The sequence below is a fragment of the Buceros rhinoceros genome, unplaced genomic scaffold (assembly GCF_000710305.1).
Source record: "Buceros rhinoceros silvestris isolate BGI_N320 unplaced genomic scaffold, ASM71030v1 scaffold3831, whole genome shotgun sequence".
NCBI lineage: Eukaryota > Metazoa > Chordata > Aves > Bucerotiformes > Bucerotidae > Buceros > Buceros rhinoceros.
Window position 1 is genome coordinate 9,339 of NW_010394685.1, and position 27,738 is coordinate 37,076.

The window sequence follows — 27,738 nt, forward strand, 5'->3', positions numbered from 1 at the left end:
GTACCTGGAAATGAGGCTTACGCATGTTAAACGCAGATCTGTGTTTTTTGTGCTATCCCGTCCACATAATTAAGTTTCTCAGTTTGTGGATGTGCTCACTGGAAGTGGTGAGGTTGAAGGACAAACAAGCTTCTGCACTGGGCTCTCACCGCGGTAGTGTGTGTTAGGGTTGCAGGTGGCTTGGGAAGGCTGCCTGTCGCCTGCTGTAGCTCTTAGCCACAGCGTCCCATTTGGAACCAGACCTTCCCTTCCCGCTTCTGCCTGCTGCTCCTTGGAGGGAGGAGATAGGTGCCAGTGCAGCAAAAGGAGGTGCTTTTGGTATTGACCTCTAATTGTGCACCAAGTACTTGGCTTCTGTCACTGAGATGGGGAGGAACCTTGAAGGGCCACGTGGTCCAGCCCCTGCTTGAAGCAGGGTGGACTTAAACTGGGTTGATCGTGGCTGTGTCTACTAAGGTTTGGAGGATCTCTAAGGATGGAAATTCTCGATTCAGTAGGAAAGCTGAGTAAAGCTCCAGTAGAGTCAGCAGAGCTGGACCACTCCATGCTTTTAGCATTTGCTTTCAGATGCTGAGAAGTTTAGGAAGGTAAGTAAAGCTGTTTTACAGCAGCTCTGATTATGTGTCTCTGGAAAACAACTAGTAAAAGCTATTCCTCTTCACATTTTGGGGCCTTAGCTACTATTTCTTAGTACATTTGTTATATTCAGACTTAGACAACCACATTTTTAAGACCAGTCTACTATTTCTTCAGATGCAGTTTGTCATTCTTTTTAACTTCCAGCACAAGCATGGAAGCACCACTCCAGTTCTACATAAAAATGATTAGTGAATAATTCTGGGTACAGTTTTAGCAGGTACCAGTTTTACCCATGTAAAAAGTAAGCAAAGGCTTCTCTAAAATTAACCATTGGCTGCTGATGTTCCTTTAAGTTGTGTTTCTTCCACCAGAAAATTGTGTCCCTCCATTATGTTAAACATATGCTAGCCACTGCAGCCAAGTAGTTAAAAGAATCCCTTCATTAAACATTTTCTTGCAAGGAAGAATCCCTGTGTGTTTTCCTAGAAAGAGGAAAAGTGAGTGGAGGGAGTGGTTAGAAACCCTTCCCAGTACCCCTGCAGCTCGGCTCAGCTGTAGCTAGTGATCAGCTGTCTCTCTTACTCTCTCAGCCACTCTCTGCCCACTCTGTCTGGTCTCTCTCTCTAATTTATTCGAGACCCACGCTTTGGGTTTGATTCAGCCAGGGTTAAGCCAGCGTTGGCCGGTGCATGGCAGTGCTGCTGACAAAATTTCCACCTCATGCCTTGCTCACAGCAATGCCAGAAACTCTTCCTCCCGTGGGAGCTGCAGAGGGGCAATGCTTTCTTTGGGAGAGGGCTGTCATTTCCTCGAGGGGTCACAGTCAGGGCAGAGCGGGGATGTACAGAATTAGCACACCCCCCGGGCAGGCTGCAGCACAGGGCTCTGACTTCATCTCTGCCGGCGCCCTGGAGAGGACAGCCACGACGCTGGAGGTGCCCCTGCCATTCCTGGGCTGGGTGGCGTTCCCCGCTGCTGGCTTCACGCAGGGCTTTTGAACACCTCCCTCACTTCCCTGACTGTCACGTACCCTTGCTGCCTGGTTATATCTGATAAGAAGGCACCGCCAAGCTTGAAATGATTTGCTTCCCATTATTTTACACACATTCGCGTGCCTGCCCCACAGATCTGCATCTGGTGGCTGTGGGTAATAGCATGCGATTGAGGAGAGCCGGGCTGAGGCGGGGCTTTGGGAGCAGGAGTAGCAAGGGAGGGATGGACCCGGTTGGTCCTTGCTGTGAAATCGTGTCATGTTTGCCCCATGGAGAAAGGAGACCATTTATTTCAGAATGTATTTGATGCTGCAGCCCTGCCCAGGCTCCATCCCACACGGGTGGAAAGGACAGACAAAGCTTTACTTTGTAGTGGGGTGCGGTTCCCTGCGATTGTTCCTGAGGAAGAGTATCGGCTGGTTTGGTGCATGCAGATGCTGTCAGCCAGACCTATCTCTCTCAAGCCTTAGTTATCAGGATTTCCAGATGAACTTTTTTCTCCCCGCTGTTCTAAGACTTTTCTAGTTGATGACTAATGTCTTTTGATAATTATTCAACTCATTTTGCTACTGAATTTTTCCTTGTACATCATTAATCAAAGACATAATTTCTTGTTTATTTTGGACATCTTTGATGAAACTCTGGGCATCACTCATACTGTCTGTCAGCACCATTCCATTACAGAAATCCTTTTATACTTTACAAGTTCATAAGTGACTCTAAAATGACTCTAAAAAGTGAAAGACTTCTCTGTTTTAAATTGCAATGGGAACAGCTTTGTTCCTGAAATGCTCTCCCCCTCCTCTGGGCTTTGGAGTGAAAGGAAGGTGCTGAGGGCCCCACAGGTGGCTTGGGCTGTATAAGATGCGTTTTTGCTTATTTTACCATTATTAATATCAGGTTTTATAACTGAAGTCTGCTTGTAGTGCTGTTTAGGAAAACGGCTTTATAAGAATATAAAATGCTTCTTTAGTATTCATAGCCTATAATATCAGCAGGATCTTTAGTATTCATAGCCTATAATATCATCAGGAAAATACGCTCTATTAAACACAACAGCGGGTAACTGTTTAAAAGTAAGCGCCACAAATAGAGTCTTTACAGTTTGATTGATGGTTTCTGTGGTTTTACATGAGGTAAATTGTTACTCCCTTGAATACTTTATTTAGTTATTTATGGGGATTTATTGCTATGGTGTCTGGTCACCTCCATAAATATCAATTAATTTAACCTTCAAAATTAGGTTTTTTTAAAGACATTTTACAAATAAGCTCAGGTAAAGAGCACTCCCTCCCCCTCAAAGAAGTAGCATTTAGCATTCAAACTTGAATATAGGTTTCTTTTATAAGCTAGACAGCAGCTCTCTGATGAAAAAGTGTTCCACTGGAAAATGCACTTGTCAGGTGCAGACTGTTCCATGGAAGTACAGTTTGATGACTTTTTTTTTTTTTTAAAGCTAAGCACACCGCATTTGAGTTGGAGCTTCTTGGGCATGCTTAGCCTACCCTGTGGACAGCTTCAAGGCTCCTAGGGTCTCTGAATTCATGGTTGTTGGCTCATCTAGGTTTTCCAGAGCTTCATTTTGGAATCAGATTTTAAAAATCAGGTTTCCCTGTGGCATAGAAATCTGCTCCTGCCTCCTAACTTGGACCAGATGGTCCCCAAAGCCGTGTACTTGCCGCGCCTGATATTTGACAGAGAACCTAAACTTTATGGTCAGCCATTTATAGATTCTCACCAACCCAGATCGGAAATGGGTGGTTTCTGCCTGTAGGTGTGTAACAGGTAGCAACAAACCCATTCTGTCTCTCTTAATAAGTTCCATTATTTCTTCTGAGAGGAGAAGGTGAAAAACAATCTCGCTTGTCTGCTTGCCAGTCTTACTTGGCAGATGATCGTGGAGCAACATTTGGCATTGATGAACAGGGAACTCTAGGAAAGTTACATGGTTATAGCCCTGCAGGGAAGTAGCTGACATTAGTAAAACTGAGTACACTGGAATTATACGAATAAGGCTTTGAGTCTGTAACACCGGTTGCAGGAAGGGAAAAGGGCCCTTGGTTACCACTTTGTCATTATCCGGAACCACTGGAAGGTAATGGTAGAGTTTGGTTTGACTTAAGTAGTTCTGGCTAAGCACTTAACGAAAAGACTAGTTGTCACTGAAGTTGGTGTAATTGGAATACTTGAAATTGCATTAACAATGCGGGGCCCTAAATAAATACAGTATAAAAGTCTTGTTAGTTAGAAAATGTGCATAAATAAATGTTGGTATATATCAAGATTGTTTGTCTTAAGTTGCCTCACCATATGGGGTAACTGATGTTTACTTAGACATTGCAATACTAGGAATGAAGAACTTTCTGAAAGAGCAAGGGCAAAATAATAATAGAAACCCCCTTTCTAAAACAATAAACACTTCAAATCTGTCTCTAATCTGTATACAGTATTTTTATAAAGTGGTTTCTAGGAAATACTGGTTTATAGCTACAGCTTTATTTGCATTAATCTATTGAGTAATTGTTAACAATATTAATAGAAGTCGTAAAATTTTCCTCTGATGGTATTATTAAACACAACAAAAGGAGGCACATTACCCCATATTTGAAGCTCTTCTTACTAGCTTTACTTGCATGGATAGATGCATTAAATAAATAGGACAAGACAGATTAAAAAACAATTAATTACCTGTGAGGGGCATAGAACTGTTTCAATTTTTCTATTTTTACCACTAAAATCACAATAGGAAGGGTATCATGTCCTGTCAGCTTTCATTGTAAACTGTAGTGATACCATTATTTGAAAGGGAAAGTTCGGATGAGGGGAATGGGTTGGAAAGAAAAGTTTCCTGTGAAGCCATCATGTAAGGACAGTAGGCCCCTCATATTCGTTTCCCAGGACCCTATCTCTCTACATGCACCCACAGCCGTGACTTTTCTGATAGTCATTTTTGCTAATGAAGCTTTTACATATTTTGGCTGAGTTACTTGGCTAATGTCATGGCTGGCATGTTTCACACAGACGTACATAATACGGAGTTTGGCTCAGGGACAAAACAGAGACCTGTAATAGCGCTTTAGCATAAAGAGGAAAAAGCACCATGAAGCTTAAACATTATCATTTAAAAAGCACTAGATTTAGTCTGTGTTCACTAAAGGTGATGGGTGTGATCCCTCATTTTGTATTTAAAAGGGAGTGTTGATCAAAACCCCTATATTCTACTTTTCCAGCTATAGAGTGGTTTGAGACGAGGTTTCCTTATTCCGCTCCTGTTGTTCGTATGTTACTGATTTGATTTGGTGTCTATAATAAAATCTTAAATTTGTAAAAGCATATGTTACCTAAAAACCGCAACAGCCGAAGGCGTACAGTTCTGCTAAAAACATACAGCACTTCTAGTTTTAATTATTGAAATATATATTGCAGTGATTTACTTTTTCCGTTTTTATGTCTCTACTTTTAAAACATATTTCTGAGTAAAAATAAGAATTTATCCTTTTTTTTCCCAGACCAAATGTGTGTGGATCACGTTACAATGCTTACTGTTGCCCTGGATGGAAAACTTTACCTGGTGGAAACCAATGCATAGTCCGTAAGTTAATCCAGTTATGTGCTATGACTGAGGTTTATCTTTGTTTTTTATTGTATACCAGAACTGAAATGTGTTTCTGTATGGTTCCGATAGCAGTTGCACATCATTTCTTCACCATTTTAAATATAATAAGCTAATAGAGAAAGTTTTGTGGGCTACAACACAGTGATCTGATATCAGTATTTAACAAAGGATTAATCTCATCCACATGTTTTGTTTAAGTCTGTGGTACGGGGATCCAAGGACTCTGTGGACTCTCAGGAACGAGGAGCTGTGGGATATGTTAATCTATTTAAATAAATGGAAGAAGGCAACAGCAAGTGCATTTTCGTTGCTTGTTTGGGGCATATGCCTGAAATATATATGTAGGGATGTAAATACTCACATACATACGTCATAGTCCTGGGTGCATATTCGTGTGTAATGGTACAATGTACTAGAAATAATTGTTGAAGGCAATTTGCCTAAGGCTGAGAAGACCTTGTCCAGAGATACTGAGGCAATGTGCTGTCAGACTGGAATTATTACGTTCGTGTGTGTCTGGCACAGAAATAGTGGGAGCGTATTAGTGCTGCCTCAGTGCCATCCTTCCTCCAAAAGCAGTCTGGTAAAAAGGACCACAGTTTCATTTTTCCAAGGGAATCTCTATCTAATGTGGCCTGTGGCATGTTCAGAGACCTTTTCATAAAAAATGGTGAAGGTTTAGGTTTTAGCTGTCCCCTACAGAGATGTGAATGAACTTGAGGAGCTGTTTTGGAATATGTTGTATGCAATTTTAATGACTCTGTAGGTATTTACGCTATGGTTCTGAATGCGTATTTTCTATCAGGTGTTTTTTATGTGTCTGGGGTTTTTGAAGCATATTTTAAAGGCATTTATGTTTTCTTTATAGCAATCTGCAGACATTCCTGTGGGGATGGATTTTGCTCTAGACCAAACATGTGCACATGCCCAAATGGTCAGATAGCCCCCTCCTGTGGTTCAAAATCAAGTAAGTATTTCTTCTGTGTCTTTGATATTGCTCTTTTGAGTCTGTGAAGCTACTAAGGTATGTAACATAGTTTTGTGGTCGGTGTTCAAGACAAATAACCTCTGAGTCACCAGACGTACTTTCACCACAGGAAAGAAGGCATAGCCTCCTATGATGAAACTGAAGAATGACTCAGCGACTAGCTATTGGGGACACTCTTTTGCCAAACTGAAACCAAATGACTTTTGTTGGAAGCTATATTCATTTGCCAGTTTGTAACGCTAATTCCAGTCTTCCTTGCGTTCTGGAAAATGTCTTATCTCTATTCAGCGCTAGACATGCACACATACACAGCACGAAAGTTGTAATGATAGAGAGACGACTGTTTGCACTTGGCTGAATTTGACTTGTGTTGCAATTCTGCTCTCATTTTGGGGGTTGCTAAGCCAGACACTGTGCTGTGCTGTACATAGATAGGCCTATGAGTATTACAGTGTTTCTTTGCCAGGCTCAGTTCATATCTTCTGAATCTGATATTGCTGACCTTACTCAGGTGATTACTTCTGTAGGTGCTATGGGTGCAGAACTGGTTAACAATTTTAAGCGGGACAGCTTTTCATCAGAAGAAAACAGATGCTTTGGAAATCAAACTTTTCTAGGAAAAGTCACCTCTCTGAAATGTTTGGATTTCAGGTTTTCAAGGAAGGTTCCCCAGATCCAGAAAAAACCAAATAAATTGTATTCGTTCAATGAAAAAGTTAGCTTAGTAGCAAATCATGGGTAAAGTATCTGATATGAAGTAGGATTTTTCTTGGGGTAGTATCTCAGTTCATGTCTGAGATGCCAGCTGTGAAGTCCACTGTATTCTCATCTCTCGCCATAGTATGGTGCTTGTGTCTTGGAATGTAGAAGATTTTTATTTTTATTTAAAAAATGAAGTTTCTGGAAAGAAATTTTGGGGAAACTGGTTCCCACAAACGCCTGTAACTATCTGAATAATGTATTAACTGAAGTCACTGGGTGATGCACTCACTGAGGTCTGTAATATTGTACAAAATGGTTGTACTTTTAATTCTGAATACGTCAATGTGTGGTCCACATTGCCCCTGTGTTTTTTACCTTGCCATTTTTTTGCTTTCCTAGTTGATAAGAGTCTTCCAACATAACTGACCACTTCAGCTTGTGGCTTTAGCATCCTTTTCATACAATAACAGTGGAAAAACAATAACAACTGTGGAATGTAATGGAATGGCATGTACGAAAATGGTAAATATTGTTCTTTGTAGTTCAATCCCTTTCTCAGGCTTCTGTGATGTCTGTTAGGGTGAGGCCAGCATGAGGAGGGTATGGAGCTCCCAGCGAGTACTGGAGGGAGGAAGGGTGCAGAATGCTGCACAAGTGTGTGTCGTTGCATCCCCGATTCGGTTTGCAGCTGCTGTTTTACCAGGTGCTTACGCCTTAATCCTGTAAGCCAGTGAAGGAAAGTATGACCTTCTCCCAAGTCCCCTTCAGGGTGCAGAAGGAGAGATATATTCCTACATCTGTTACATGTTTTGGCACTTTTCTAAAAGGCAGGAATGAGTGGGCCTTAGTATTACCTCATTTTTTTTTTTTTTTTAGGCCACACTAAAGTATTTTATGAGTCAAGACTAACTACAAGAAAAATAGAGTATGAGTAAAGTTACAGTTCTTCTTGTGGGACTTTTTCTGAAAAATTCTACCATAGATCTCCATAGTTTTAGCCTTTATTGGAGTTGTACAGATAAATCGGTGCAGAAAGACTTTAATACAATTTTTAATCAAGCAGCTTCTAAGGCCTATTTGACATAGCTATTTTGATTGTTGACAGTTGTGCAGGGTGAACGGTTGGACCCGATGATCTTAAAGGTCTCTTCCAATGAAATGATTCTGTGATTCTGTAATGACTTCCCCTAGGTATGAATATTCTGCTCATCATAAGCTTTAATCAGCGCTGACATTATTTTCCTTACATGGCTACATAGGTTTGCCCACTTTTAAATTTTGCTTTTCTGTGTATGGTGTGAGTATTAACACAGTATTAAGCAGATGGCTCGAGATATTTTTTATATCTTGTTTAATCAGTGCTAGCACTTAAGACACATTTTGTGTGTGTGGTCACATCACCTTTATTTATTAAACCAATTCTAAAAGTAAAAGTGTCTTGAGCTGCTGTAGAGAGAAAAGACTCCACTGCCTCTGTGCACTCTTGTGAAGTAATGTTTATGACCCAGCACCTCATTAGGACTTATAGAACATACACTTTCTGTAAGTCATTTGCTCTGTTGGCGCTGTAGATAAAATCCATGAGTATGTGTTTACACAATAGACCACGATACCTGCTATTAGAAAACAATGTAAACATCAACGTAAAAAAATCCGATTTGACATCAAAGGGTTGCTGTCAACTCCCATTGGAACGGTTAATATTTTATCAGATTATGCATCAGGAAACCTTACTTTAATTACATGTTTTAACAAATGAGAAAAAAACTTATTGAAATAATAAAAATCGAAAGTACATGTTACAAGTTTGTCACGTTCAGAATACAAATGATAAATACAGGTGAAAATGCAATATTTTCTCAGAATTAAATGTAAAGCTTCTGATATATGAGGTGTGTGAGTCATCTTTTGGGTCTTTTAAGCTACGTCTGTCTTTAGTATTTAAGGAATCAGGAGTGGGCACAGGTTTTATGGCATGTACAGCCATAGGCAGGAACCAAATTCATGGTGGCTCTTTCAGACTGGTTTTCCGCCAGAATCAAATAATTAATGTAGATTGGAAAGCATGTGGATTGGAAAGCAAAACAAAGCCTTCAAGTTTGATTCTTATGCAGGTCAGTTGTTGGTTATGAGTCAGCTTCAAGAATCTGATTCGTGGTTGAAAAGATCAGCTGGTGGTTTTCGCAGCAGGGATTTTCGTGACATCAGTGAACTTGCTGGCTGAGTAGTGGTTATTTCTGTGTAATTAGTGGATTTTTGGGTATGTTTACAGTAGGCTTGGAGATAAGATTGCCACACGTGGAGGCATCCCCCCTCCTTGGCTCCGATGGCTGGCTCTGACGTTGCAGGTGCATGTTGGGGAGATGTCCTACGCCCTGTGCTGCGCCAGCTCTGCAGTGGCTGCTCCGCTGCTACCTCCCAGACCGCCCAGACCGTGACTGCTTTGGCCCTTTCTGATCATGCTGCAGCCTGCTCATGCTGCAGACATAACCTACGATCCTGCCATGAGGCTGGAGTTCCTGCTCTGCCCTTGTCAGAGAGGGGGGCAAATAAAAGACTCTCCTTCAGCATCAGGCACCCCCTGCTGCGCCCAGTGTCATGAGTTGGATGTGCCTCTGAGCTCAGCCACTGGTTTTGCTTCCAGGCTTGGGCTGGCCTGAACAGGGAAGGCGTTTGCTGATGGGGCTGTCTCTGAAGGAAGGGAGCCCTGGGAGCAGCACTGGGAGCTGTGGTGGCTGCTGGGGCTGGCAGCTGGTGGGGACAGGCAGACTGGTTACATTGCCTGAGTGCAAAGTGGAGCCTGTTCCACCCCCGCTGCTAGAATTTTTAGAGGTTCCAGCTGAGGACTGAGGTCTTCCTCAGAGAACACATGCTGGGATGAGTTGGTTGGAGCCTGGCCCTTGGCTCTGCTCCCCAGGATCCCACTCCTTGATGTGTCCTACCTTCAATGGCAGTAAAACTGGGGAGTGCAGCCCGTTCCCTTATATTCTGCTGCTGTCAGGGGTGGTAAAAGCCTTGAATTTTAAATATTGCCAGAGCTTTCAAGGCTGCGGTGGGTTTTCTCAGAACCCCATGCCAGGCTGCAGGCCCGAGTCCTATCCTGGCGCTAGTTGCCATCTCTCTCCTGAGTCAGCCACTCGACAGAGAAAGCACGCTGAGCATCTGGGATGCGATGAGACCGTCATTCCTTGTTTACAGCTCCTGGCAGGCAAAGCCCTGCGTCATGCATGGCCGGAGCTGGGAGCGTTTCCTCGGCAGTGGCACAGAGAGAGGAGAGGAAGCCTCTTCTCCCGCTGCCCACCAGCCAGCCCTGCTGCTGCCCCTGGGCTGAAGTGCTGGGCGAGTGGCTGCGCTGGTTTTCCCACCCAAACACTGCAGACCCTCACACCTCACATTTTTTAGTTTGGGACCACAGAGTAGGCAGCGTTTGTGTTAGCATTTGTCCGTTTGTAGAGCTCCTGGACGTTTTGTGGGTGGTGATAGTATTCTTGGTGTGATAAAGGCTTTACTCAGTTTTGCTGAGAATTTATTCAAAAAGTCTGGACCCATTATACTTCAGCATGAAACTTCTGGTTTCACTGGGATAAACAATGCAAGTGTTGCCCACGCAGAAAGTGTGTGTGGATGCGTTTAGTCTCACTGGCTCTTTTGCAGGTTTGAAAGGCTATGTTCCTGCAGTTATTCCTGTTTTGACTTCAGAAGGTTCCAGGGCAGACTGTTTACAAATTGGATCCAAAAGAGAACAGTAATTATTTAAAAGCAGTAATTTATTAACATTGTTAACGTTTCCTGTGCATGCTGAGTTAAGACAAAGTTATATGCATTGATTTAACAGCCTTATGGTAATTCCTGTGCTTTTTTCTTGAGTCTGTCAGTGTGATACCTTGAAACAGGTTATTTAATTTACTGGAATATCTCCACTGACATTAATGGAATTGTTGATACAGCTTAGAAAAGAGTCTCTGGACTAGCATTAATACGCTACTTTTAAAAAATGCAATCTTAAAATCATCATCTGAGCTCCAGACAGCCCTCGCATGTGTTTTTATAAACGTTGGAAGGATAATATTTCGGAATAGTCTGTATGATTTTGGAAATACTATTTTCAATATCCCCTCAAAAGAGGCAGAAAATAAATAATTACTGACTGTATGCCACTGATTTTCAAGTATGCTAATAGGGAGAAGGCTCACTGATTTGAAAGGCTCATTTTAGAAAAAATTACTGGGTGTCTCAGCAGTCTCCCATAATGATTGTAGTTTCAAAAGGAGAAAGAAATATTTTACCTTGGAAAAGTTCCTTTAAGAAACAGTAAGACAAATTATGGAAACTTTGTGTGTGTGTGTGTATCTGTGTGTGTGTTATGTGTAAAACCGTTCCTTATCCCAAAATGGGGAAATATACTTTACTTTTACTTGAACAAATAATATGAAAATAATCATATAAGCTACTGTTAACCTTTTTATCTCAAATGTAGTTTAAACTATTTAAATGGTTTTGGTCTTCATGTGGGAATGGAAATTAGCTTTTGGCATAGCTTGCTCTAATTGAAATCAGTTTGTGGTTTTTAAGTTCCTTCCCTGCTTGACAGATGATATCATTTCCTATGCTTTTTGTAATCCCCTCTGTTTTTCTAAGATTGTATAAAGCGAAGTTGAACTACACATTTTAAAGTAACTATACACCTTTTTCTGACCTACTTAGGACATCGTCCAAAAATCTTCACCAGATACTCACTTGTATTTGCAGACGATTTTACTTTTTGTTGAGGAATGTTAGCACATTTTTGTTGCCTGAAGTACTGAAGTACATCCAAAGTTGAAAAAAGATGTATTGTAACTATTAGAAATGTAAGGTACAGTTTTTACTGACATAATTGAAGAATTAAGAGTACCAGTGTTTTAAATGCTAGATTGTTTTAAATCCTTTCTCCAACTGCATGTTTAACTGACGTTCTGCGGATTCATATTGCTATAGAAGGCAATAAAGTTAAAATTATTATTTCTACTAGAAAATAAACCCAGAATTTCTTTCACATACTTCTGAACTATGAAAAGCCAAATGATGCTTGAGGGCTTTGTGCAGCAGGAAAAATGAGGCAGTTGGCATGGCACCCGTTAGCAACAGGCTGCGGGGAGACGTGCAGTTTCTGCTTTCCTGGCCCGAGCGTTTCAGGCAGCGTGGTGTAGGTATCTAATGCTCCGTCACAATCTGCTGAAAGGCTGATTTGACCGTAATCTGTCTGGGGAGGAGCCTTTCATGTGGTTGCTGTTAAGAGGGAAACCATTTCCTGGCTGCTTACTGGGGTGCTGGCCCAGTTTACAGCTGGGTTGGACGGTGGGATCTGTAAGGAGACTTCACTTTCTCAGAGGCCTCTATGACTGGTGAAGAGCCTGATGTACTTTAAGATGTTCCTAATGCCTAGTTAAAAGTATATTTGTACTTACTCATAGAAGAATGCAGCACAGACTTAGCATTACTGGCATGGGGCTTCAGCTGCATGTTAATCGTGACAAATGTGGGGGCTGTGGCTGAGGAGAGTGTGCTGGTGCTGCTCCCCTGCCCCTGCTCCTCGCAGGGGAAGGTTGCTGCCTCTGGGGAAATGCTGTCTGAAAGCTCTGCAGCCCCCAAGCACAACATCCTGCAGCAGCTTTACCTGGAGATGGGGTGAGCCTGCGGATGGCATACAGAAAGAAATCGCTCTGCTACTTTTACTTTTTGTGCAAGAAGAGGGCAGAACCTGGGCAGAACGGTTTCTGGTATCGCAGGTGTTGGCAGGTCCAGGCTGTCTTCAGGAGCTCCCTTATATGCTTCCCTGCAGTACTTCCCCCACCACTGCCCAGGTGATAAGACTCTCTCTCTCCTTGGTGGTATCTGGCAGAAGTTTAGTGCTTTTCCCTCAGTGATGGCCTTTTCTCATAGTTGCAAACTAGAGGCAAATTCTGTGGGTTTATGCTTGTAGGAAATGCCTTTGACTTCAGTGAATAAGGGTGGTATCAAATTCTTGCACTGTGTCCTGTGTTCCTTAGGAATATAAATCACTATTGTTTTCTGTACTGTCCTGAAATACACATCCTTGCTTTCTAATACAGGTTGGTAGTTCACAGAATCAATCCCTAAAAAAAGGGAAATCCCTTAGCAGACAGTGAAGTGTTTCTGGCTGGTTCGATGTAACTGAGGTAAATCTTTTCTCCTTTCAAGTACAACACTGTAACATCCGGTGCATGAATGGAGGTAGCTGCAGTGACGACCATTGCCTCTGTCAGAAGGGATACACAGGAACACACTGTGGACAGCGTAAGTACGCTTTTAAAAATGTAGATACTGTGTACAGTTAAGTAATTCTGGAATGTGTGGATTGGGCACTCTTGAGCACTAAATTTCAGCTGCTGTTGAGCTTGGTTTTGATCAGGTACAGTGGAATTTTACAGGAAAACACATGACTTTGTAATGAATGCTGAGTGAATTCTTTCTGATCAGGACTATTAAAATAAACATCATGGGAATTCATAATAATTGGATATAACTTGATCCTGTAGTTCTCACGTTACCATAATTCTCATTGACCTCCGGGGCTTTCCACTCACTAGAGCAATAGGCCATACATTAAGAATTTACATGGAATTCAATTTTCATCTTACAGACAAAATTAAGCTTTTTAATACAAAGCCTTGTTTTAATTTCAGGGGTTTGCTTTAGGCACTTTGCTCATTTTGATGTTGTCTTACTAGAGTTGATCAACATTTGTGATTTCCTCAATCAATCCTGAGCCAGCAGCATTCCCTGGATCTGCTGCTTGAAATCTCTCCCAAACTGACTGGTGGTCTCTTGCTCTTCTTGTCTGGAATGCTGTGAAGAAACTCAAATAAGGATGTAGACACTGCTTTTACCCAAAGGCTGTTGCGTTGCTATCTAGTGACAAAGTCTGGTCTGACAAAGCAAATGTGTTCAGTTCATTTAATGAAAACCTTTTGTGCTCTGTCAAAATCAATGGCACACTTTACATGAACTTCAGTGGGACCAGGAATTTACCCTAATAATCTGGAAGAGAATCATGTGGTAAAAGGATTAAGAATTGTATTTCTGCCTTCTCTGTGAAATATCAAGTGGATAAAAGAGGATAAATGGAAACCTTCTTTCTACTGAAGTGAACATGGAATGGAACAAATAACAACATTGCTCAATGAGCATCAAATTGTATTTAAAAGTCCCTTTTTTGTGTGCTTGTTAAATTTTCTGATTATTTTTGAGAGCAACTGCTTTTGGAGTTTATTATGAAAATTTGCTTCTGAATAGGGAATAATTTTGAGGATTTAGAGATGAAATTTTCTTCTCCACCTTCTACCTGCAGTCTCAACTATATCAGTGTTTCCTTGTTGAAAGTTTGAAAGAGATGTTATTTTAAAGTTATAGTTGTCTAGCCATCCCAAAGGGAAAGATCAAACAAGCTGTGTTTGTTACTGTTTTATATTATTCTCCCTTGAAAAGATGAATTCATTATACTAATGAGGCCAGAAATAGGAAAGGATCATAAGCAGATTCTGGAAAATAAAGTGTCCTATCCTGTTATGTTTACCATTTTTACCAGTTTACCTGAGCTGATCAAGTACATGCCCTCCTGTCTTTCTGGAAGTAGCTCAATAAAGATAACTTTTGCCTTCCCTCTGGTACAGCTGTTTGTGAAAATGGATGTCTAAACGGAGGGAGATGTGTGGCTCCGAACCGATGTGCTTGCACATATGGCTTTACTGGACCCCAGTGTGAAAGAGGTATGTGCCCTAAAACAGTGGAAAAAAAAAAATTGTGTTCCAATTTGATCAATAGTAACTTAAAAATACTTAAATAGTAATAGGAAATAAAATGTCTAAATAGTTATATTTTATTGCTGCTTGTGAATAAGGTAAAAGAGAATTCACATTCTTGTCAAATGCAATGTAAGAAAGCTTTACTGAAAGGAAAACGCATCTAAGAAAATTGTGGAGATATTAGTTATCGAATAACAGAAATTGCAATGGTAACAACTTTCCTAGATGGCATTTTTAATAAGAAAGAAAACTTTAGCATTGATTTAAGAACAAATATTCAATCTTATCTTCCTCTGTGATTTTTATGTATCACAAGCATTGATCGGTATGATTTTAACGATTGATTTTTCGGTTCATGATTGATTTACCAAGTGTTGTTTCCTTTTCCCAGGGCAAAAATCCCTGTTTATTTACTCTTAACAATAGGGTTGTTGAGCCATTATCAATTCTCATCTATAGCTGAATCAACTGGATTTGTTTTATTAGTCAAGACTGAAAATAAATTTTAGGTAGCATTTTTAGCAACATGTGAGCTTCCTAAGGATAGAGGCCATGGTGAAACACACGTGCAACTGATTAAGGCCTTTCTTTTGTTTATGTTTTTGCTATGAAAAGCTTCCATGGAAGCATGGCCAGTAAAAAATATAGATAAGTGGTTTTACTCAAACTTCAGTTTCTAGGTCATCAGAAAAGCTCGCTGTATCTCTTGATACATTTGCTTACCAATGATAAGCAACACACTGGCTCTGTCTTTGGCATGTTTTGTTTTGGCAGAGTTTATTCAATTCTTCTTTCCATTTTGATTTATTGTTATCAATTTTGCCTTTTTATTGTGTATCCATAGTGATAATCGCAGCTGTTTCCATACAAAACCACAGCTATACCAACTGTATCACCTGATATATGGGGGTTTTTTTTGGTGTTATTAAAGCAATTTACTGGTTCATTGAGAGAGATGCAGTGAACAGAGTTTAGGTATAAATCTTCTGCTGAATTTTATAATATTAAAAATAAAGCATTTTCATTTATTAGAGCTATAAACTGATCCGTTTGGTTGGAAATCCATGAATACTACTCATACAATATGTTGTGTTACATATCTAGATATGAACCTGGTACAAAAGAGACATTCATAGCCTGATTTGGGTCCTGCATGTAGGGGATGTGTTTGGCACATGAAATTTCTGTCAGTGAGTGTGTCAGGTGTCAGCACTGCCCGTGCTGGGCCTGGGGTGATGGTTGGCTTTTTTATATGGGCACCATAGGTGGCTGATGCAGAACAACAGATCTTAGTGGACCAAAGCTTTTCATTCAGCAGGCAGTAGGATGATTGCTGTGTCAGGTCCTGCCAGTTGTCCACTCAGATGTTGTAATAGTTCAAACTGATAGTGAAGTTTTTCTGAAGGTTGAAAAGTATCTCTGTTCTGCATGTTGGGATCTCACGGCTCGAGAGAAGTGAAAGGAATGGAAAATCCCAAGTTTCAAGAGACTGAAGGCTTTATAGGTAAAGAATTTACTGAATATTAATGCAAAGGCTTTGATCTTCAAGCAGTGACTACTTGTTCTGCATGGGTGAGGCTTTGAACCTTCAGACTGGTGAGAAGTTGTCAAGTGCACTTGCAGAAGATTCTTCAGTGCCGCTTTTATGTTGCCAGATTGGGGATCAGTTTGGCTCCATTAGGGTAACTTTCAAGACTGAAGCCTGCTAGCAGCTTCAGTCTCGCCCCTCGGGGCTCCTGCCTGGTGTCAGGTGGAGTGAGAAACTGGTGACACAGAGCCGCGTGAGCCAGTTCATGCTGTCATGAAATCCCTAGCCCATTACCAAGCACAACTGAAGTGGAAATCTGTAACTTATGTGCCTCATCCGTAGGCAGGTTTTACTTAGAACATGTGTTCGATTATATAGTTATCAATAACAGAGAAAATAGACATTAATGAGCTGTAGTATTTTTGGCTATTGCTCACTGCAGTATTGAGGCCAAAGGATAGTCATATCTTCCTAGAAAACCTCTGAAATTTGGCCTCTGTCACAGAAATTTCCTGCAGCCTATCTACCTAGCTGAGCTAATATGTTCCCCTCCCCACAAAAGGGTGTGGTGGGTGTTTGGGCCCAGAATCACATTATACCATCAGAAAAACTTTCTCTGAAGATAACTTTTCAAGTATAAGCTAACGTCCGTCTTAGTCAGAATAACTCGCATTGTTCAGCACATGCACCTGTGTGGCCATGAGGGAGTTGTCTGGCTGCGTATGATTTTACACATCTGTCAGCTAAGTAAGAGGTCCACGTTTTGAATCCAGCTTTGGGAAGTTACGTGGATTTGTGACACTCCCTGGTGGGCTTCTGATGTATATATGGATGCATGTTATCCAGTAAATTGACAAGATTCATGCCTTGTAGAGTAAAACTGTCTTTATTAGAGAGAAAAAAAAAAAAGGGAAGGGTTGGGGGGTGGGGAGAATAAAGCAAAGCAAAACCAAAGCATCTCTATGTATGTGTGTGTGTGTGTGTGAAAACATGGAAATTAGTCAAGAGAAATAGTCTCTTAAACGATCTCATTTTCGGGTGAAATGTCACCTCTGGATATAAATGTAATGTGAAGTGATACGATTTTGTGACGTGCACATTCTCCATCTGTTTGGCTGGGGTTTGACTTCTAGGTTATGCCATGCCATAAGCTAACAGTGGTGTAAGCAATTTACTGGTGCCTATCATGCAGCTTCAACTAATAGTAACAGTGACACTAATAGTGTTTGTGACACGTATGTCACAGACCAAAGAATATTCCAGCCTTTGCTGTGTATGTCGTAGCTTAGAACTGTCTTGAGTAAAACAATGTTGAGGAAACAAATTCATGGAGGCTATTCCAATAATCTGACATGGAAAACAATTAAAATGTTGCAGGTGGTTGTAGCAAAGCTAGCGTCAGTTCCTTACGTCCAGAGGCGAGCTGCGTAGTTCAGTGTCTACTGTTTTAAGTAGTTTTTCCATACATTTTGTCCATATTTGTAATACAAATTAGCCTGATTGGTATTACCTCAGTCAATGCTGACTGTATGATTGAAGATCCACAAGACTTCAGTGTAAGTCAATAGCTTCACATTGCGCAATGAAAAGGTTTTATCTGGTGAAAGACCTGCTGCTTACTGCAGCAAACTCCATCATATTAGTGGCATGAGTATTTTATCTGTTTATTCCGTCATTCTTTGAGAGGGTAGCAGCTAGCCTTGGACTGTTTTGGTGCACAGATTGCTTTGTGTGCATCTTAGAAGTGTTAATGATGGTATAAAACACTATAAACATGAGCAAGATGAAAATACAGATTCATTACTATCAGTGGAGTTCCTCTTGAAGTTCTGTGAGTGTGTACCGTGTCACTGGTGAGATACACTTGATCGGAGCTGGATTGGTAACTAGCATGGTCACAAGTGGTACACGTGTATCGTTAGCTCCTAAGCTGTTGTAGATGGTGTTTGGTACCTTTCCAGAGCAGGAGGAGCCTCCTGGGTGTACTGTCAAGTGTATGCAGGTGTATCATAAGTACAACAGACCTGGCTTTTCTGTGGGATCATGTTAATTAGAAAGGTGAACTTGACATAAGCTAAACAGTAGAAGTGTAGTGGAGTTGGAAATGCTTCCTACAGCAATTTAAGACACACTTAAAATGCACAGTCCAGAAAGGAAAATAATTCATGGGTATTGGCTTTGTTAAAATTTGAACTTCAAGAATTCCTTCTGGAAGGTGCTGAGTTCTCTGGATGTGATCCAGTGATGGGCTTTGACATGCATTTAAATTCAAACCTGAGATGTCAGTATGCTTGAAATTATGCAAGCTCTGAAGGGCCTTGCTGGATCTTGGCCCAAGCTTTCAGAGTCAGTTAAGATCTGAGAGGTGCACTCAGCTTTTAGCATATCTTTTAGTCATACTGTTAATGAAAAGAAATCACAGGTAACAGAAAATGAAGATGCAAGCAAAGCAGAATTTCTTCTGCTGGTTAAAAACCGGATGCTGTCTTTACACCATTTGACTTTTAATGCTGAATAATTTGAGCTGAGTTACAGATTCCGCAGCCCCTTTTAGAGTTGCTGAAGAGATTGAGAGCAGAGACTTAGCTTGTGTTCCCCTGAGGATGATTGAGAACATCAACAGCTCTTCTTATTGTCTGTAAAAGAGCCTGGGGGTTTAGCTGGCTGTGTGAGATGCCCATGTTTGGGTCATGTGAAAATATTCCTATGTCATGCACTTCATCAACGTCCAAAGGAAGAAGAGATGTTAGGAGCTCAGCGAGATCAGACATCCCTATCAAATTTGGTAGCGCTGTGTCCTCCAGACGTGTGCATAAAAGCTTTCTTGACTCTGAATCTGTTTCTCTCTGAGCATTTGGATGATTATACTTTAAGAGGGTGAATTCTATATAATACAAAATCGTTGTTATCCTTGTATTGCAAAAATGCAATGAAACGTGCTTTTCTTTTTCGGTCTGGATCCATTTAGAGGAACACAGTGGAAGCTTAGAATGTGTTACAGCCCTGTTTGTTTATTTGAATGCTTGTGACAACATCAGGGGCTCAATCCTGCTGCATGTTGGAGTTCTGCCACTCACTTAGCATAGGAGCAGAATTGGGCCTGATGTAGTTCAAATATTAAAAGCATACCACGTGTGTTGTGGGGTTTTTTTTTCTGGACTCAAAGTATGAGCAAATGATTGCTTTTTCTTCAAACAGAGTCGTTTCTGTACTACTTTCTTCATGGCAGGAATTTTTGCATAATTTTTAATTATATTTGGCCATTATTAAAAGTTCCCAGAATTAATGCCACATGTAAAAATATCTTTCCCAGAGCCTCTCTATGAAATTGCAGCCGCTGAAAGCGGTCGACAGTAGTGTAGTGCTGTGTATAGTTTTTTCTTTCTAAATATTACAACGGATAGAATGTTTTCACAAAGAGGACACTGCACCCCTTAGTGTGCCCCGTCTCTGGTATTTAGTCTAAATGGAAAGTAAATAACAAAGTGTAGATAGCAGTAAAAGTATGTTCCCAAAGCCTTATGTTGCATTTAAAGTAGTATTGCAGCATATGGTAGCTGGCAAACATTTGAATAAACTTGATTTCTGTAGCTGCCTTCCAAGAAACACATCTGTTGACATAGACATGTAGTTTCTGCAGCCCCGTAACGTGAATGCTTGTACAGTATTATAGCGGCAAACTAAAGGATGGCTAAGCTTGAAGGCCTGGAGTAAGGATCCTTGCACACCATTTTCTCCCTGAAAAATTATGAAAAATGGCTTCAGGCTGAAGATAAATATATTAAGTCAGACTAATGTGTTACTGTCTTCAAAATAATTTTAATACTTTTGATCGTGTTGCCACCCTTGATGTCTTTCAGTGTCTTGGTTTGTCTTTTTTAATAAAAGAGGTTGAGGTAAATGGATGAGGAATTTGAAATTTTTTTTAGTTTTTAAAATTGAAGCTGCTGCTTAATGGTGGTGAAGTCAGCTTCTGCAGAATAACCATGTGTGATTTAAGATGGTTTATAATACTTAGCAATCTCATCAATAGATCTCTGGATCAGAACGCAGTACTAAGCTCAGTCCGTTATTTAATGCCAAAAAGCATTTTTAGGATCTTGCGTACGTGCAGACTTTTATCCATCGTTCTGCTCCGTGCAGATACACTCTCTGACCAGTCCCATGTCACTTGCTCTATGCTTTGTGCATCTCAAAATGTCACATCGCAAGTTTTAAAACGTTTCCTCAGATATATGCTTAAAGCTTAATCAAGATCCATAAATGATTCCGTACGTATGGACTTGGGTCTCTTTTGTTCATGAAGCTGAACATTTGCATTTTGTTCCAAATTGAGTTTTTATTTCAGTCAGACAAAGCCAAATCCAAAGTTTTCATTCAGCGATTTGGCAGCCCTGTCTGTGTTTCCTTGCCTTCTCGATCGGCTGCTAGGGGCGCTGACCTTTAGATGTGCAGTAAGGTATTATTTGGACTTTGTTCTGTTTTGATTTTGTTTTAGCTGTAGCACTGGAGATGCATACGAATTTAATCACAAATAAACTGAAATATATACTTGGTATAAACTGAAATATAAACATTTGAATGAAATAGTTGTGCTGTTGTAGTCTGTAAGACTTGATTCTTGCCTGTAGGACGCTGGAGGGACTCGCAGGAGAATCACTGAGCTCATGCTCCTGGAGCTGCAGGCAGCTTTGTTGTTGAACCTGACGCCTACCTCCAGGTGTGCTGGCAGCCTGCGGCACGTGTGTGCTCTGCAAGAAATTCTGCTCAGCTCTCACTGCAGATAGGGGCTGAACCTCGCGCTGGCCTTGCTTGCGGTGCTGCTTGTGATCTGCCTTGTAGTGTCTTGAGAAAAGAAGGGTGGAGGCCTACGCTTTCATTAAGAGGTTGTGTCAAAGTTACGCACAGAAAGAGATGTCTACGTTTGTTTGGTTATGGGATGTTACATTGATACAGACAGGACGTCTACCTGCAGGGTGCAGGCAGTTGGAAGGTACAACTCCCTTGAATGGCCTGTCCTGGCAGGTCTGTGCTCTGTGGAGCTCCAGGAGATCTGGGAAGAATCTGTCTGTTATGTTGTATCACCAGTCAGGTTCTTTTTGTGTGCAGAAGGACTAGGTCAGCTTTTATTGATTTTTGGTTGTCTTTGCAGCATGGTGTGGCATTTGAGGCCTTCAGTGTCTTCAAGCCACTCTTGCTCTCTTAGTACCATTGTAACCTGCCCAGTTTTCTAATTTCAACCATTTCACGATTCCCCGGTCACTACAAGACTTGCAGAACATAGAATAGCTGAGCACAATTAATTTCTCATAGAGCTTTCACAGAAAAGGTGCTTTGGAAGTGCTGACTCCTGGAATTGAACATGGTACAGGAATAAATGCAGCTTTCTAACAACTTATATAAAAATGCCCGCTTAGCCATTTATGGAGAAAATTGTTCCTTCTTCTCTGGGCTGCAGTGTAAGAAAAGCACAGCTACCTGAAATCCTTAAATTTGTTACAGTGGAAACAAATGCTTTCCTTGTGAATCACCCTGAAATTTTATATGAATATTTTCCATTCATACCTTTTTTTTCTTATTGAGCTGGAAAGCTGAAAAGTCAGTTGCAACAGGAAAAAATCAAGTATCAGTATGTATGATGCCTCAGTCAAGTTTGTGTTACCAACTTCATTTTTTCTGTTTGTTTTTTGAAGTGATCTAAAACTTTCATGAAGGTCAGTTCTAACAGAGAAAGAAGAATCCCTTTTAAAACGTCATAGATCATACCTGATGCAAGGATAAACTGACAAGGGCATTTCCAAGTAAAACAATTCTTTTGTCTAGGTCAGTTGATGAAAATGCATCTTAAGCAGAGTTTCTCAAAATGGTCAGTGCAACTTTTGTCACGTGTAAGTTTCCTTGCACTTTATTTGTAACAGTGTTGATGAAATTTCTGTAAAAATTAAAACTTTTTGCAAGTAAACTGTTTCATTTAGGAGGGTATCTCATATCCTTCGTAGGAAACAGCTACCTAAGAGCACCTGTAAAGACAGACAAATTCACACTTCCAATTGCCCTTGAGAACTTCATGAATAATGATTGAGGGGTTTATATATATATTTTTTTGGTGACAACTTGTATGGTTTGGCACTTTAAGAAACACTAGGAAAAGAAAAGAGGCCTAAACAAGATCTGAAAAGAAAGGATCCCTAAGGGAAATATCACTCTCCAAATTACTACAGACACACTGTCAGGGGAGTTTCCTGCTGGCACGTGTCACTGGCTGTGCTTTTACCTGCTTGTCACTGAAAAAAAACCATGGGGAGACCCATTAGGTACTTGACTGATAATTTTACCTGGTTTACGAGGAAATTGGGTCCCTCAGCTATGGGAGGTTTTAGGATCTCAAAAGATCCTGTGTCTGCTTAGGTTTCTGAGAACTACAGCGAGCAACAAAACAGTGAACGTACAGCAGAAAGACTGCGCTGTGCACTTTCTTCAAAGTGCAGTTAAGTGCAATGGATCTTAAAGTGAGATATTTTGAACTGCTCTTCAAGGACCATTGGACTAGTCTGGAGTAGTACGTGCAGACATCTTCATTCAGTTGAGCAGCACAGTGACAGCAGGCTACTTGAGCTTGCAATGTTTATGAGAGGTGATAGTAAACCCAGTGAGCAATGAATTATAATTGTCCAGCTGGGATATGATGAAAGCCTTTATGAGAATCTCCCTGTCCAGGTGGGACAGTGTGGGTGGTAACTTGGAGAGATTTGTAAAATGGGAGTATGACAGCTTTACAGTCAGGTTAATACAGGCTTCAAAAGGAATCACAGGGTCAAAAATCACTTCCAGGCTGCAGGCTTTAAAGGCAAAAAGATCTACCATTGAAATGGGCAGTTACAGAAAGAGATAACTAATACGTAGCTATGAAAGGAGAGCCAGTGTTGGATTACTTGGGCTCCAATAACCTTTAAGATAAGATATAATTTAGTGATGCAGATACTATGTCTAGAATTGAATTGTGAGTTATTCCAGTTACTTGATTCTTCAGGTGAATAGTAAAGGAGTAATAAGAGGACAATTTATGAGCTTTTTGAGGGATTGAAATGAGGAGAAGGTAATGTTTTAATACACTGGAACTGGGTAGACTTATAGGGGCTCATACAGAAGAAGCCAGAGGAGCAGTGAGGAGGGAAGATAGGTGAGAAGTTGATGGCACAGGGGTTCTAGCCAAACAGTTTTCACACACCTTGGGAAGAGAGTGTTGAAGAAAGGTTGAGAAGTTTAGGCTGCTGCTTGGGCAGGGGAAACCCAGCAGAGATGTACATTCCATTCATCTGAACGGCTCTTCTAGTGAAAACATTGCTAGACACAAGCACAGCCCAGAAATGGCAAATGATGAATGACTTAGCAAGCTATCTTGCTGGGTATTTAATCTGTGTGGTTATCTAAATAATTTGAAATGCTTCTCTTGGCTTGAGCCAGACAGGGCAAAATGAAGTGCCATGCATAAAACCGTGCGCTATTTCAGCTCTCACATCCCAGCAGGAACCCAACAAGATACAGCTCCATGAAAGGTGATACTATATTAAACTAGCAGTACAAGCTGTATCAAAGTCAGCTCTGAAAGTGGTGTTTTGAAGAAGGCGTTTTAAATCTAGCACTGGCACTTCAGTCACTTGCTGATGTCAGTACAAAACAAATGCTTTGTACAGCTGCTGACTGCGAGGAAGATGAGAGGTTAAACTGGGTTAGCGGAAACGAAAGACGTGCAGTGGAAGAAGTATTGGTCTCAGAATGTTTATGGAATTTATCATTAAATAACAGAAGTGTTTAAATTGGAGGGCCAATTTAAAGCATTCCTTTTTATAATTTTTTCCCCCATTTATGTGAAATTGAAATTATTTACCAAGGTGGACAAGGAAGCATTAATTTCTTCCCCTCTTAAAAAACAACAAAAAAGTAAAGATGATGGCAAATCCGTTTCACCCTCTTAATGTTCAAGCTTTCTGAGCTAGGGCTTGAGCCACCAGTGTGTATTAGAATAATTCTGCTATTCTTACTACAGTTGATTACAGTGCTCTGTTATAAAGGGTGGAGGCACTTGGTCGTTCTCCAAAAAAAGTGAGTAATAATTGACCTAATGTACAGAGCGCATGAATAACATATTCTTTTGGTAAGAAATTTATGTTTTACAGGGTGTGCTAGAGTTCACATCCCTTTTTCACATCTTCCAAAAGATTTTAAAATACTCAGCTGCTCTATTAAATTTCTAATTCAACAAATACTCAAATACAAAGTATGCATTAGATAAAGCTCTTGAGTTGAATCCAAACATTGAAAAATCTTTTAATCTGCCTTGAAAACAGCTGTTTAGAATTTTGAATAGAAATAACAACTTCCTTCAATCTATATCGTTGATGTCTGCTTCACTCTCAAGCTGGGAGGAATTTTCTCTGATGCAAAGTCGTGCTGCTGTCGCAATGATTCAACTATCCTCCAAACACACCAGGAGTGGTGTCCTGGTCCTGTTTGGAGTAAATAGTTGCACTTTCTTTGAATACAATATAATGGAAGAGGGACTTACTTGGAATACCTGACTTGGTTTTGACACTTCAAATGTAGTCTGGAGTGCAGCTTCCCGAGCCCTTACTGACACCTCCCACTACTGAGAAACAGCCACTGTTGTTCATGTTTGTCCGGTGAAGGAATTCTAGATATAAGAATTGTGGTTTTTGGTGTCTGAAATATATTAAATATATTAGATGGGGTTTGTAGATGTGCACTTGCAATGTCTATTCCTTCTTCATAAATATTTGGGTGATCTTATAAAAGGTTATACACTGACTACATTAAATACCACAAATGAAATTTATAGGCAACTGCCCATTTCATTCAAGGAAATACCAACAGAAGTTTAAGAGGGCTAACATTACAATGAACATCAAAAGCAATAATGATTTGCCACTTCTGGTAAACTATTGCTAAAACCCTGCAGAGAATGGCTTACATTTATAATACAACTCTTCGTTTTGCTGTCTCCGGAGGGTAGAACATACATGCATTTCACACACACATGTGCACGTATCAGTGGTATATTCAAACATCTGGGCAATATTTTAAACTCGGAGGTAGAAGTTTTACATTGTTCAGAGGAGTGAAACTTGTCAGTAACTATGGAGGTGATCCAAAACCTACTGACATCAAAGAAGGAGATGTCCAAAGACTTGGGTGGGCTTTGAGTTGGGAGTCAGAGTTAACATGATCGGATCTTGTCAGCCAGGTTTCGAGAAAGTGTGCAAGGTTATTGAGAAACCAGTTAGCTCTGTGCTGTGCAACTACACAATACCACCAGTCAGCACTTTTGGATGGAAGTAAGAAGTGCTCAAAGGCATAAGCCACAAATATGAATGTGTTTGAGCAAAGAAGACTCTTATCTGTGGCTGTAAGGTACAGAGTTTACCACTACATGGAATGGTATTTATTTAACAGCAATTTGGGATTTCAAGACGATGAATAAAAAATATTCTAGTAGAGTAAATAGCAAACAAAAGACATACAGCCAATCTCAGGTTTATAATCTGGTGTGCTCTTTCTTCTGGGCTTATGTGCTGCGTGCACAGTCTGTCCCTGTGGTGTTCTCATTTCCAAAGTGTTTCTTGATGCAGGTGTGTTAGTGTACATTGGTTAACACACAGAGAGGTTTGTATAGGTGTCCTCCAGCGGCCTCTGATGAGGTGCAAGTAGCCCTTTTAAATCCAGAGCAGATCTTTGCATTCATTTTAGTTGGATTTAGGTTATGCTCAGATCTGAGCAGATGTGGAACAGTTCTGGGCCTTCCTTTTTCCATGAGATGGTGTCACTGTGGTGGTTTTTTTTTTTTTTTTTTGGTTAGTTTTTTTATTGTTGTTTGTTTAGTTTTATTTGGGTTGGGATGGTTTTTTTTAAGAAGTCAGTATTGCGTGCAGTTTGTAGTGGTGTGATACTGTTGCAGAGGTGCAGCTGGAGTACCCAGGATGCCAGTATGGAAGATGGAAGCCTCATGAGATGATGGGCACTCAGAGGCTTGCTGCCCCGCAGAGGGGCAGCCTGATGCTCACGTGAAAAATACGCAAGATCTCTTTTGTGAACAGGGCTTTTAATCAGCTGTTTCAAAGTTGCTGGTCCAATATCAAGTTCCTAATTAAATGGAATGGTAGAAAGAAAGAGATCAGCATGCTGCCAGGCAAGAGTTCCGAGCCAGTGGTTATCCCATTTCAAACGTGTGGGCTGAATTACATTATCTTTATAATTTAGGCTTACAGTATATTCACACACTAGTAAAAAAATTTGTATGTAAGGGCAGTTTAACCACTGCAAGCTTATTTTATTTTGTAATAGACTAAACTATTTGATGCTTTAAAAACATTTTTCTAGTGCAAATATTATTTATCACAAGTGTAGTTGAAATCTGAAGGTTAATTATTAAAATAGATGTTCAGGCATTTGCCCAACCAGAATAATGTGGATAAAACTCATTGTTTCCAGGAGAAATCTTACTTATCTTTTGGATGTATTGCAAAATACTGATAATCAGGGGAAAGTTTTCAGCAAAAGTGTCTTAAATTATGAGCTTTCTACTGGTTTATGGGGATTTTTTTTTTAAGCCACCTACGAGTTTTCCCACAGTGCTGGTTTACAAGCAGCTGAAGCTTCAGACACCACCCAAAGCAGTCTGCTGTTCCACTGACATTGCTGGGAGTGATGCACATGTGTATTGGTGACCACCTAAATTCCTAAATGTACTCGTTCTATTAAAAATTTAAAGAAAGTATTTCCTATATTTTTAAGTACAAGTTTAAATTGGCACTGTAATTGCTAAACCTTGCAGCTTAGGCAGATGCCAGAACTCCCACAGAGGAACTTTAAACTGCATTATGCCATACTCCATACACTTACCCTCTTAACTCTTTGCTGCTCCCCAGCAGCAGATGGGAGCTCCTTCCTGCTTCCTTTTCTCTCTCTTCTCTTACGTGCTGCGGGAATCCCAGGGTGCTGCCTGTCGTACCATTCGCACTCAGTCCCAAGCAGTGTTTAATACCTAAGTATCCTCTGTCTTAGCTGTGAATCTGCTTTTGGCTTGAGGGAGCTAGGGGAGCTGAACTGGATTTCTAGCTTCCCAACGGCTTAATACTTCATTCGGACCGAGTGAAGTTAAAAGGGAAAAGATACGCAAGGGTTTCAGTGGTGTGGAACGGATCTTGTATCCAGAAGGGTAAGGTAAGCATTGAGACATTGTTTACACGTGAATTACCTCACTTCTGTTCTTTCCATGAGTCCTGATTTCTTGACAGGACCACCACTTAACCTCAGTACCTGCTTTGTGTGATGCTGAGTTACAGCAGGAGGGCTTGTGGGGGAGATAAAAATGAACAGGATGCACTTAACAGTCTAGTGACTGTGAATTAGAGCTTGTTCTTCTCTGCAATAATTTAAACCTATATCTTTTACCTCTCCTTTGTTTTCTTTTTTTGAAAGATGATCTTTAAATCTAAAGGTGGGAGCACAAT

At 40.6% G+C, this 27,738-nt stretch overlaps 1 protein-coding gene across 1 annotated transcript in view; it reads left to right on the forward strand.

The window, feature by feature from the left end:
- Window positions 1-5,087: 5,087 nt before the first annotated feature.
- Window positions 5,088-27,738, forward strand: part of FBN1 (fibrillin 1) — a 132,826-nt gene continuing 110,175 nt past the window's right edge. Inside the window, exons 1-4 of the mRNA XM_010145292.1 lie at window positions 5,088-5,163; window positions 6,056-6,154; window positions 13,079-13,174; window positions 14,551-14,646. Of these exons, the coding sequence (XP_010143594.1) occupies window positions 6,103-6,154; window positions 13,079-13,174; window positions 14,551-14,646 (244 nt within the window). The 5' untranslated portion in view covers window positions 5,088-5,163; window positions 6,056-6,102. The remainder of the gene's footprint in view (window positions 5,164-6,055; window positions 6,155-13,078; window positions 13,175-14,550; window positions 14,647-27,738) is intronic.